The sequence below is a fragment of the Lagopus muta genome, chromosome 3 (genome assembly GCF_023343835.1).
Source record: "Lagopus muta isolate bLagMut1 chromosome 3, bLagMut1 primary, whole genome shotgun sequence".
In the NCBI taxonomy this organism is placed as follows: Eukaryota; Metazoa; Chordata; class Aves; order Galliformes; family Phasianidae; genus Lagopus; species Lagopus muta.
This window is the reverse complement of record NC_064435.1, coordinates 13,265,709-13,278,758: the sequence shown is the minus strand read 5'-3', so window position 1 is coordinate 13,278,758 and position 13,050 is coordinate 13,265,709. Positions and strand designations below refer to the sequence as shown.

General features: G+C 36.2%; 1 protein-coding gene across 11 annotated transcripts in view; it reads left to right on the top strand.

Moving 5' to 3' along the window:
- Positions 1-13,050, top strand: part of COL14A1 (collagen type XIV alpha 1 chain) — a 117,802-nt gene that overhangs the window by 69,016 nt on the left and 35,736 nt on the right. For all 11 annotated transcript variants that reach the window (XR_007376126.1, XM_048940798.1, XM_048940799.1 and 8 more), the window contains 6 exons: positions 1,737-1,901; positions 3,214-3,252; positions 3,476-3,614; positions 6,208-6,350; positions 6,873-6,982; positions 8,656-8,814. Coding sequence is in view for 10 of the 11 variants with exons in the window: in XM_048940798.1 (XP_048796755.1) it covers positions 1,737-1,901; positions 3,214-3,252; positions 3,476-3,614; positions 6,208-6,350; positions 6,873-6,982; positions 8,656-8,814 (755 nt within the window). In the remaining variant the exon portion in view is untranslated. The remainder of the gene's footprint in view (positions 1-1,736; positions 1,902-3,213; positions 3,253-3,475; positions 3,615-6,207; positions 6,351-6,872; positions 6,983-8,655; positions 8,815-13,050) is intronic.

Genomic DNA, 13,050 nt, shown 5'->3' with positions numbered 1-13,050 from the left:
ACTATCATATTAATTTGTTCAGTGTATATGAAATGTAGTCTTATGGTTACCAGCAAAAATAACTGTTTTATTTTGTATACAGGAGGTCCTTTGAAGTTCTCCAGTATGTTCTATTGCTGATTCTGATATGCTCTCATCTTACAATCATTGTTTGTTTTTTTACACCAATTTTAAACAAAGAGGCATGCAATGTTATGTGCCTGGAGGTAAGAACAGGGTTGGATATGTAGAAATGGCTGAGGTTTGTATCGAAATCCTAAGGACACCAAATGTCATATAGAATGAAGCTAAAGGACAGAAGATACAGGCTCTCATCATTTGGATGTGAGGAGGTCTAAGAAGAAATTAAATATGTGGCTCTTAATTAGTCTTTAGGCTTTGGCAGCTATGAAAATATCAGTGGATACCACTGATTCCTGAAATCCAGTGTAGTCACTGAACTTAGTTGTCTGCTTGCATCATTCTTAGATGGTGAATTCAGTGCCTTTTTAAATAACATTTAAACAAACATTTACAAAATAGGGCATGGATACATTGTTTTAAACAGCAATCAAGAAAACAAAAATGATATTTTACATTAAATTGGTGTCTGTGCCTAAACTAAACAAAAAAATGTTTATCTGTTGTGTAAGTTTTGCAGTTGTCTCCTATGTATTACTTATATTACCTATTAAACTGGCCATGACTTCCAGAGGAGAAGCTAAATGATGGGGATTCAGCTGCTGACCGGTTATGTCATCCCAACTACCTTGGACAAATAACCTCCTGTCTTCCATTTCCTTTTGCATGTGGTCTACTTAAACTTCAGATAAGTACAGACTTATCTGTGATAGAGACTGGCATGGAAGAGGTGGTGATGTTGGATGGGACGTGACGATGTTATAATATATTAAATCTAAGTTTTGTTATGCTAGAAGTTCTGTAGAAGGTAATAAATGTCCTGGGCCTCATTCAAACTTAAAGAAAATATTGTTTGACTAGAGTAAATTTGAGATTGAGATGTACAAGAACAGTATGTCCATCAACAATATTCAGCTTGATCTAGACAAGGTCTTTCTTTATATTTAATGGAAAGGAAAATGTGGAATAACTTTTGCTTAATTTGCTGCTCTTTGAAGATTCAGGATTTGGTTCTCATTTCATTTAAATCTTTGAAGCCCAGCTCAAAGATTAGAATGTATATTCATGCAGGTTGCATAGAACAGATTTGATCAGTGCAGTTAAATTACTGATGATGTAAGAATCCATTTTAGTGTTCACTCATGAGACAGCAGTAGCTTGAAAAGTCTGATTAATATATGGCACAGAACAATATCTGTAGAAGACTCATAGGAAATTAATTTTTGTGCTTTGTATTTCTGATATACTTAATATGTTCTTCCTACACTTTACCTGAAGTGAGTGGAAATATTTATGGGTGATAAAGCATTAAATTAAAAAAGAATTCAAACATATGCTACAACTTTAAACAATTGTCTAGCCTTTATGTCTTCAAGAGAACACTTAAACATTAAGGTTTAATTAACTTATGAAGTATAAATAGCCAAAAGCAATATTTCACAGAGAATGTATCACCTTTCTTTTTGATCACGTGTGAATTGTCTTGTGTGATTGTAAGAAAATTTCCATTACTGTATTTAATCAGAAAAGGAGCCAGTGCAGATCTAGCTGTGTTCATATTTCATTTCCGTTCTTTAAATGAATAACTCACAAGAGTGTTCTTTTTTGTTTTACAGGGTTCAGCTTTTTTGCTATTGGAGTTGCTGATGCTGATTACTCAGAGTTAGTTAATATTGGCAGCAAGCCCAGTGAAAGACATGTCTTCTTTGTGGATGACTTTGATGCCTTTACAAAGATTGAAGATGAGCTGATTACTTTTGTTTGTGAAACTGCGTCAGCAAGTTAGCCATTTGACTTATACTTATTTCTAAAATAAGTGCTAAATACTATGGTGGTTTTTTTTTTTGGTAACAATTTCCTGTTAATATGATGTTAATATTATGAAAATAGATTTTCTAAATATAATTTCATGCAGATATTGTAACTGTAATGCTATTTCCATAAAAAATAAGGAGATGGAGGTGTTATAATTTCAGTATAATTAATGGTTGTTTGCTAAAAGGCTAGAATAGATCCATTGGTTGTGGGAGGAAAAAAAAAAGTTTTTTCAGTTTTGAAACAGGCTCAAATTCTTAGAAATCTATCAGAATGCCACAATTCAGGCTCTTTATGAAAAGCGAGGGGAAGACATTCTGGAAAAACATCTGATGGTTACAGATTGACAATTCAGATGGCTCTAGGTGCGTGCCCGCACCATGTTTTCTGATACATAAACCTGGAAGTAGGCAGTGCATAGCTGATGTGAATCATGTGTGACTTGTAAAAGTATGGGAAGCAGGCACTGAACTGGTGAATGCAAGAATGTTGCTTGTGTTCCCTCAATTCTTTGTTTTTGACCAGTATCTACTTTCTGTGTTAGTGAGAACTTAGAACGTTGAGAATATTCAACAGTTATATTTCTTGGTCATTTGTGCTTGTATTCCAAAAGCAATCTCCAAATGCAAGTGCTGTGGGGTGTATTATTTGACACCTTGCATGTAGACTCACTGCTTTCCTAGGGCACCTTTCCTGGAGGAGATTACTGTGCATTCTTCCCTTCAAGAAGAGAGATAAAAGAAATAGTTAAACAGTTATTAAATATGTGTGCATTTATCTTAAGGACTGTATACAGTACTGGTCTCTCACATGAAGGCTGTGTGTGGAGTTTGAAAAGGTACAGAGAATGCCTGCTAATGTAATTGAACTTGAGGTAGTCTTAGGTTGAAGGGCACAGACAGAGAACTGGGGATGTTTGGTTAAAACATAAAGCAAGATAGACTTTTTTACGCAGCAGGCAGTGAATTTTTGCCACAATTTGTTTTGAAGTCTGGTTCCCAGAAGGATAGAACAAATTCATGGGCAAAGTTGTATAAAGGGCTCTTATGTGGAACGTTCAGGGATGTGCCGTTTGACATCTTTACTACAGCCATTGTGGATCCTGAGGAGCAAAACTGAATGAGTGGAAAGTAGCCAGACTTGCATGCTTTTCCTATACAGCATCTCCTTTTGCTGCTTTTGAAGATAGAGTACTGAGCTGAGTAGACCATTGTTCTGATCTGATGGGACCACACTTGTATCCTCAAATGTATCCTTTCTTTTCTTTTTTTTTTTTAGCTTGTCCACTGGTATTTAAAGATGGTGACAACTTTGCAGGTAAGCTATTTTTGTGTTTGGCTTTTGTTTCACATTTATGAAATTTTTTTTTGTTACCTACTTTTAACAATATAAGCAATAAAGTAACCTTTACGTTAACAGCTGTTTTACAGATGGTGATAGGAAACTCGTTGATGCAACTGGCTTTGTCCTTTTTTTCTTTCCTGTAATGTGGTGTTAATTTAATTTAAATTAATAAGATATATATTTTGGTGTCTTCCAGGATTTAAAATGATGGAAATGTTTGGCTTGGTTGAAAAGGAGTTTTCAGCCATTGATGGGGTTTCAATGGAACCTGGTACATTTAATGTTTACCCATGTTACAGACTGCACAAGGATGCCCTGGTGTCCCAGCCTACAAAGTATGTATTAATTTATAAATATTTGTAAGAACACGTGAAGTTAACTGCCCACTGCAGACAATTATTCATTTCGAGGGTTGCTGTTTTTATGTCAGATGAGCAGAGATGCCAGGTCACATCTACATAATGGTAATAAATAGAGTATTTGGTGTCCAGCGTCAACTGGTTTCCTTCAAAAATAACAGCTAGGAAAAAGTAGATAAACTCAGTGGCTATTTGGGGTTTCCTATATGAGCCAGTTTCAGGTACATGCAAGTTTGGCATCTAGCAATTTTACGCAGGCTTATATCAGTAGTGCTTTGTGAAAGGTTAATGTCTCACAGAGTACAGAATTATTTTTAGGAAAGGTGTTTGAAATGATTGTTAATCTAATAAGGTTCATCTTCCTACGTTTTGTCTAAAGTGAATGGAAAAGCAGAGAGCTTCTTTGAAGTGTGAGAGTGGGAAGCTGCTTTAGGTGCCTTTCTGATTCGGTCTATGTATGTATTAAATACAGAGGATGATTATTCTCCTTACGCTAAAATGAGTCTCTCTAAACACTTTACCGTACCTTCCTACACCAGTGAGGGTGTAGTTCAGTATCAAGGACTGTGTTCTGGCAGAGGTGTGGAAGAGATAGTAAAAAAAACCTCCCATAGAACCTACCTTTGGTCCTCAGAGGGGAAGTGATGGGAAAATCTTCATTCCTTCTCTCAGCAATGTGTAGGTTATGTTTAATTCCTTCATGTCCAGTTCCCTGACTTGTGTTACATGGCAACACAAAACAGCAATGGCTTTACTGTATTAAACATGAGAAGAGTTAACACTGTGGCATCTTAGCTGAGACAAACAAGAAAGAATAACACTGTGAAATGGTTTATAAATGTTTTAGTAAATTTTTCTTATTCTTGTGTGATTAGCCTGTTGTATCCCAGTTGGAGCCATCCTTCTTGGAGCTGTGTCACTTTCTACTTGTTAAGTTTCCTTCTGGCTCTAAACTGAGTGGAGATTAGAACTGCTCACTTCTTTTTCCTTTCCTGCTTCTTTCTGCTTGGATCTGCTGCATTTATGTGCTCTTCTCTGACTGCCACCCCAGCCCAATCCAGCCCAATCTTACTACTTTAGGCTTTCAGTCTGTTTTGTGGTTCAGAGAATGCCTTTCTCTTGATGATGTACAGGTATGTCTGAATAATAGTGCTTTTATTTTCTCATGTCATATGTCCGCCAAGTATTGTTAATGCAGTTCTCTTTTTTAATTTCTGTATCCCCAAACCTGGTGTTTTCCCCATCTGTTTATTGAATTTTCTTTTGTTGTTTCTTTTATAATGGACATACTTTAAGGCTTTGTTCTTACACCTGTTAAATTATCTCTCTCTTTTCTCTCTGGAGAAAATGTGTAACATAAACTCTATATCAACTATAGTCATCTACAGACCACTGTGGGGAACGTACACATTGTATATCATATTTAACTCTTTTTCCAGCATGTTTCTTATCGATGCATATAAAAAGTGATGGAAAAACTTTACAAGGAAAGGATCATATTTTGGGAAAAGAAACTGATTAAATGAACCTGCCAGGATTCTTTCAGATCCCTTTAGCACGAATTAAGGAATCAAGCTAACTAACATTTTCAAAATACAAGCAGTCATTTCTGGTATTTCTTTTGTCCTATCTTGCAATTTGAGAATGAGAGGTGAAGTTAAATCATAAATGCTAACTAACAAGCTTCAGGAAATAAAATAACATGCCAGTTTTATATCGTAAGCTTCCTGTATCTTCTGCAAGAATTCTAGGAGATTGTATTTCTGTAAGTATGGTCTCTTCTGACTACATTTTGTTATAAGTTGCCTTTGGAATGTATAAGCTACGTACCCTATGGTTATAGACCTTTCTGTAACAGTCTCTGTTCATAATTTCTATCCATTAGTGATGTTTGATGGTTGTCAATTGACATCAGTTCTTCCAAGCTACTTCCATTTTCATTGTGTATTAAACCAGACAATAATGAAGATATTGCAAATGGCAATTAATTTATTCTAAAACCTTTTAACTTAATTAATTTCAGGTTCACTTCAATCTGACCTCTGGTTTGATCTTCAAATTTATTTTAAAAAAACTAAAATTAATAGCATCTTTGTAAATTTCAAAGGAAAAGATAAACTATCCATTTTCCATGAGCATTCTTTTGATTTAGGACCTGAGGAAACAGCCACAAGTTGCGCCACAGGAGATTCAGATTAGATATAAGGAAAAACTTCACTCTCAGAGAGTGATCAGGCACTGGAATGGCTGCCCAGGGAGGTGGTGGAGTCACTGTCCCTAGCAGTGTTCAAGAGACATCTGGATGAGGAGCTATGAGACATGGTTTAGTGCTTGTGGTAGCAATGGTGGACAGATGGACTAGATGATCTTGTGGGTCCTTTCCAACCTTGTGATTCTATGATAGTTATCTAGTTGAACAGATTTTGGAAATGCTTACTCATATTGTTACTCACCCTTGATTTCCAAAGACAGATGTAGATTTGTAGAAAATGTGTTAAGTGAAGACTTGATATGTAAATCATGAGATTTAATGTTTGTTTTGGTTTTAAAAACTTTACTTATTTTACAGATATTTGCATCCTGAAGGTCTCCCTTCAGACTACACCATTACATTTCTCTTTCGTATACTTCCCGATACACCTCAGGAACCATTTGCTCTTTGGGAGATTTTAAATGAACAACATGAACCACTGGTTGGAGTTATTTTAGATAGTGAGTATTTTGATTCATGTCTGTGATTTATTCCTTAACTGTATGAAAGGTTCTTTCTTTTGCTAGGTTTATTATTGACAATGTTTTAATCTTCTGCTAGAACAACTGCCTGAATCTCTGAAGGTTCTGCTTTCTGGTGGATATTTTATAGATTGAATGTAATTGAGCCTAATTTGGAGTTGGGAGTAAAATTTTGAGTACGCTGGTGTAAACTGGGATTAATGACTCTGAAAGTGTTATTGTCATTTTCCCACATAAAATGTTGACTTTTGCACTAGTTCATACCATAAGGAGATTTCAAAATGTCAAACAAAATGGAATTCAATTTTTTTAAACAGTTCTAGAAAAAGCTGTTTGCCTGTGAGGTTTTTTTTGTCTGTGGGGCTTTTTTTTTTTTAATATCTTCTCTTAGACAACGGACATCTTTGATCTTTTTTGTTAAATAAAAAATTAACATTTTCAAATAATGCATCAGGCCTTTTCTTTCCCTAACTATAAATTCTTATTCTTCCTCTTGCACAGATGGTGGTAAAACTCTGACTTTCTTTAACTATGACTACAAAGGAGATTTTCAAACTGTGACTTTTGAAGGCCCTGAAATAAGAAAGATATTTTATGGGAGTTTTCATAAGGTTAGTAACGCTAATCGTAAAATAATAATAATAATAATAATCTATTTCCATTCATTCTGGATGAGAAATTTTCATGTTTTGTAATCTTCGTTTAATGTGATCATCCACCACAAAAAGAAGTGTATTTTGCATGTTCGGAACCATTTACTAAACTTAAGTCTCTTTGATATATTGAATCAACATTAAACAAATCATTAAATCATTGTTTTGATGATGAAGCTAATGTGGTCAATTTTAATCTCATTCTTTATACCTGTGTTTTGGAGTTGTTTAAAAATACCTGCCTTGAGCTGTAGAATGTAGAAATTAATTGGCTTTTGCTTTTAAAGTTCAGGTTGGAAATGTCAACCAAAGTGTAAAGAAAAAGTAAAGCAAAAAAAGCTGTCCTTCTCTTGACCACAATTGTTATTTTTAAACATATTTTAAGGGGTAATGATGTGTTGAACTTGTCTTGGCTGTAAGAGATCTTATAACATTATTTCCAAAAGCAGATGAGGTAATGTTGGGATTGTAGCATGTTTGTTGCAAAAGGTATTTTTGTAGTTCAATTTTATTCCTGACTTCTGTATCTTTCTCTTAAAAAAAGAAAGGGGGGACGGCAACGATTATGGATTGTGGGATCGTATCCACAGAACTCAATTTCTCTTTAACTACTTTAGAGTTCTTTCTTACCTGTGAGAGCAAAATAAGAGATGGTAGGTCAGAGTAGAAGTCTAACAATGACTTTTTAAAGTCTTGCTTTGGAAGAATGTGTAAGATCATAGCAGATTTTCCTCTTAAATATTTTCTACATTTTGAATGATGATCCTTGTTATATGAGTTTGAAAGATGGGAGACCAAACTCAGTGCTCCGGCTGAGCCCAGAGCAAGGCAGTTGCAGGAGTCCTTCATGGATTTCTCTCCTCCACCTTGGGTTCTGAACTTCACATAGTATACTATTAGGAGCAGATACTACATTTTTACCAGCTCTTCATCTGGACTCTCCCATGCCAAAAAATTTATATTTCTTTTGCATAACTGAGTTTTGCCAGTGACAGGACAATTGTGACAAGGATTGTTCTCTCTGTTGGGGATGTTTTTGCTCATCAGTCATGGAGAGCAGAGTGCAAGGCAAGGCAGAAGGAAGAAAGTTTATATGCTCAGCTTTTCTGTAATGCATTTGATGAGATTTAATATTTTTTCAGTGTAAAAACTTCACTGGTTTTCCTTTGAGGTGATGTATAATATACAGAGTAACTTTTACTGCTTAGTTTTGGCTTTGCAAGCAGCTATAAAGGTGAAATCCAATACTATGTAGAAGAATCATACAGGGCCCAAGAAATACTACTGACTACATAAATCAAAGGTTCTAAGAGCTCTCAGTGATGTATGAACCTTATGCAGTTCTTTTGTCAGTGGTAAATTATTTTCTCCTGAGTAAATTAGGGAAGTTGCCAGTTTTTACACAGATGTTCCTTAAGCAGAGAAATAAGCTAAATTCATTAAGCAGATTAGAATCATGGAGTAATTCAGGTTGGAAAGGACCTCTAGAGGCCATCTACGTTAGTTACTATGGATTAGTCTCAGTTCTGTTAGCAAACATGAAATTAGGAACTCATTTCAAAAGATGCCCAGCACATTAATATGTTATATGTGCTCCTTTGCTATGTTAAAGCATATTTTCTTTTCTTTAGCTGCATGTTGTTATCAGCAAGACTACAGCCAAAATAATTATTGACTGCAAAGAAGCAGGTGAGAAGACCATTAATGCAGCAGGGAACATTAGTTCTGATGGCATAGAAGTGCTGGGAAGAATGGTCAGATCCAGAGGACCAAGAGACAACTCTGCACCAGTGAGTAGAATAAGAACAATTTTTTAAACCATTTGAAAATCCTAAAAACAAGCATTTGGGATCTTTGCACTTTAAGTTGAAGCAGAATGAACTTGTATTTGAAACAGAAGAACTCCATGATTTCAGAAATTCTGCCTTAGTATATCTATTTCTTAATGACTTCAATATCTAAATATTAAGATATTTAAAAATGAGATTCTCCCCAAATTATGTCTTTTATTCCTCTGAAATTGTTATCCTAGAAACAATAATTAGTCTTTTTTTTTGCATGGCAACTCATGGAATTCTTTCCATTTTGCCTTAGTTAACTTCAAGTTTTGTTTGTTCTTTTAGGTAGATTTAGTTGCTGAGGGAGAACTGCCAGGCTGGTGAGAATCTTGGGAAGGCTTCTTTGCTGAGCAACATTGTTGATTTTCTTTGAACTTTGTTGACTCTAGAGAGAGGTTAGCATAGAATGTGAACCCTGAACTGGAGGCTTGATCTGAATAGGAATGAAGTTTCAAAAACGTATTGACTTGTTATTATATGCAAGTGCTCTTCTAGTCAAAAATGAGCCCTCAAAATACCTCTCTGTGCACAGAAAAAAAGAGCCCTTAGTGCTCAAACTTGCAGATAATAATTATATCAAGTCTGTAAAGACAATTATACAGAGAAACTTTTGTAGTCACTTCCCAATAGAAACAGAAAAAAAGGCAAACTTAGAAAAACTTGGAATTAAAGAAGGCTTTGTAAAGAGAAGTGGAAAGAAATTGTGTCTTTTGTTAGAACGCAGGAATCTATAAAAGATAATTTGGATTACCCACTCACTGAAAAATTTGGTTTTGTTCACATGAACAGCAAAGCTTACGTAAGACTAAAAATGTGTAGCTGAAGATGTAATTTCTTTACTCTGTGCAGCTGTGGATGCCTTGAAGTTTTACTAAGTTACAGGCAGGTCAAGAAAGCATACAAATAATATTCTTTAAAATCTCAGTTCTGCACGTTGTATTCATCCTGAATAGAACTTGTGTGGATGGTCATATTTAAGACCAGAATGAAGTAGTATCTTCTTCAAAAATTAGAGGACATCAAAGGAAATTAGTAGGAGTAGTAGTAGGAGAGTGACGCTTCACACAACAGGTACTTAGCAGTGCTGCTTCTTTATGTAGAATTTCGTGTATGCTAAATATTTTTGATTTTGGAGATGTCTGAATTAGCGGAAAGGAAAGAATGGGGGTTACTAATTGTGAAGAAAAAAAAGCAGATCTGGGTCGGGGAATGCCTGATCTGACTGTGGGAAGATAGTAGACTGTATGGGAGGCTTAGATCTTTGTGCTTCATTGCATTTCACATGTTCCACTGTTGAGAATGGAGTATTGGGATTTAGTCTGTCCAAGTAGCTTTACAGTTTTAAGGGGCTTATAAAGCCACGTGTATAACAGAAATAAAAATTTTGAAAATTGTTTTAATTTGATATGAAAATTGGAATTTTTGGATAGTTCAGTGCTTGCTTCAGACCATATCTACATAGAATAGTTTAACATTTTTGGAATGGTTTTAGTGTGTTTTTTTAATCAATAAAAGCCAATATAACTCAAGCCAACAAAATAACATGAATGTTGAAGTTCTGAATGCTGTTTCTCACAGTATTCTCCAGACAGAATGTCCAGCAGCACATTCATAACGTGATGGGTGAATAATTGGCTGGTGAGGCTCAAAGGGGTTATAAGAAATAGAGTTACATCTGGCTGGAGTCCAGTAAATACTGGAATTGTGCAGAGCTCCACTTTAGGGACAGTTCTCTTTAAGGTTCACTTTAATGTTTTCATAAATGACATGAACATAGGACTTGAATGTATGCAAAGTCAGGTTGCAGGTGATACTAAATTGGGAGGAACTGCTGACTCCCTCAAAGGTTGAGAGGCCTTAACAAATTGAAGGGGTGGGCAATCATCAATCACATGATGTTTAATAAGAGCAAGTTCTATATTCTGCATCTGGGATAGGACAGCCCTGGATATATGTACAGAATGGGGGATAAGAGGCTGGAGAGCAGTCTTCTAGGACCAGCACTGGGAGTTCTGGTTGACAACAAGTGAAATACTAGTCAGTGGTGTGCCTTGGCAGCCAGAAGGGCCAACTGTGGCATGGAGTGCATGAGGCCAGCCAGGACTCTGCTCTGCACTGGTGCAGCCTCACCTCGAGCACTGTGTCATGTTTTGGATGCCACAATAGATAAAGGACACAAAACTAATAGAGGAAGTCCAAAGAAGTGCTATAAAGATGGTGAAGGATCTAGAGGGGAAGATGTATGGGGAGCACCTGAAGTTACCTGGCTTGTTCAGCCCAGAGCAGAGGGGTGGAGGGGAGGCTTCATGGCAGCTTACAGCTCCTCACAAGGGGAGCAAAGGGGTGATGCTGATCTCTGCTGTATGGTGATAATGATAAGACCCGAGGGAATGGCATGGAGCTGCATTAGGACAGGGTCAGGTTATGTATTGTGAAAAGGTTCTTCACCAGAGGGTGGTCAGGCATTGGCACAGGCTCCCCAGGACAGTGGTTGTAGCACTAAGCCTCCTGGAGTTCAGAAAGCATTTGGACATGGCTCTCCAAAATAAGGTTTGATTTTCATGTGGTCCTGTGTGAATCCAGAAGCTGGACTTGGTTATAGTTGTGAATCCCTTCCAAGTCAAGATATTCTGTGATTTGTCAAACAATTTTGAGGGAATATACCCCAAATAAGAGTTTTTTTGTCCCACTGATGAGTGTGGTATGCTACAGTTCAATGAACAGACACACATTTATCTGAGACAGACTGAACAGAAAGGAAATTAGGCTAAACATGCATAGCCCTTTCAACAGCCTTTAACAGTGGGACATGTCTGAGTTAGAAGTTCCAAACAGCTAGAGAAGAGAAACCTAACCTTGACAAGAAGTAAATACTGTTCTTTATTACTTCAGTGGGATTGAATGAAAAGTCTGGCTTTAAAACAGTTTACAAATCACAACTTTTTTTCTTTACTCATGCTTCCTTTTCATCAATATTTGTCTTCTTTTACCTCCATGTGTGTGTGATGCTAAAAGAATTAAGATTTGATGTTTTCTACTGTTGGGAATGCTTTGCAGAACTGTAGCCTGATCAGATAAAGATGAGTAGACTTTTCTGTATTACTGACTTTGCTTACAGTATTGGAGATCTAGAAAGCAAAATTTATATGAATACTCAGAATTATGAATAAAGGGCTGATGGTAGCAAAGAAAGCTTTGTTGAGTTATTTAGCTTGAGTCAGAGCAACCCACGTAATATTTTAAAATAGGAGTACTGAGTCATTCAACATTTGAATGGTGAATACAACAATTCAGAGAATGTCTATTTGCTCTTTATTTTACACCAACATATTCTATCACTATGGATCTCTGGACTGTTTAATCCAGCATATGAATGTGTATATGCTCCAGTGTAGGACTGCATAAATTTAACCAGTAATGTCAGACTTCCATTGTTTAGGATAAAAGAGCTTGGGACAGACTGATTTATGGAAAAAGTGGAAATACTGCTTACGTCTGACCCTGAAATGATTTCTGCACAACCAGCTGAGGTGCTTCTGCAGTCCTTTTCAGAGATGTCTGATTTGCATAAGTGTAGTTCCATGTAAATGCCCAAGGTCATCCTGAGTTAGGCAAATTAATGAGTCTTCCTGGAATTAGTAGCCCTGAGATGTGTAATGGAGAAATGCTAAGTGGCTCCACATGGAGCCAGCATGGATTTGAAACAGCCAGGGACACAGAATTGTTTGACTCAGGCTAGACCTTTGTGGACCCATCCCAAATGTTCAGAACTTCCCTTCATGCTGCACTTCAACAGCTAATCTGCTGGCAAATAAGGAGAAATTCTATGTAAAAGTATTCCTTTGTTTAAAATACAGTAGTTGACTTACTTAAGAAAAAAATGAACAAAGTCAAAGGTACCCATTTCTATTTTGTTTTAACACCTTTAGAAGCAATGAAGTTTTAAAGCTTTTCAAATCCTTAGCTTCATTGCTCTGTTCCAGTTTTAAGATAATGCTGCCGAAAATAATGATTTACAATTACTTAAATGAAAATAATAGCAAAACTAAAGATCGTTCTTCTATCTCTAGCCATTCCTCAATATTTTTAACATGTGGGGCTGGTTTAATGGGGTGTTCTGTTCTGTTCCCTTCTCTATTCAGTATGCAAGTAAATGAGGCATGGAGAAAGAACAGAAATAGAAACTGA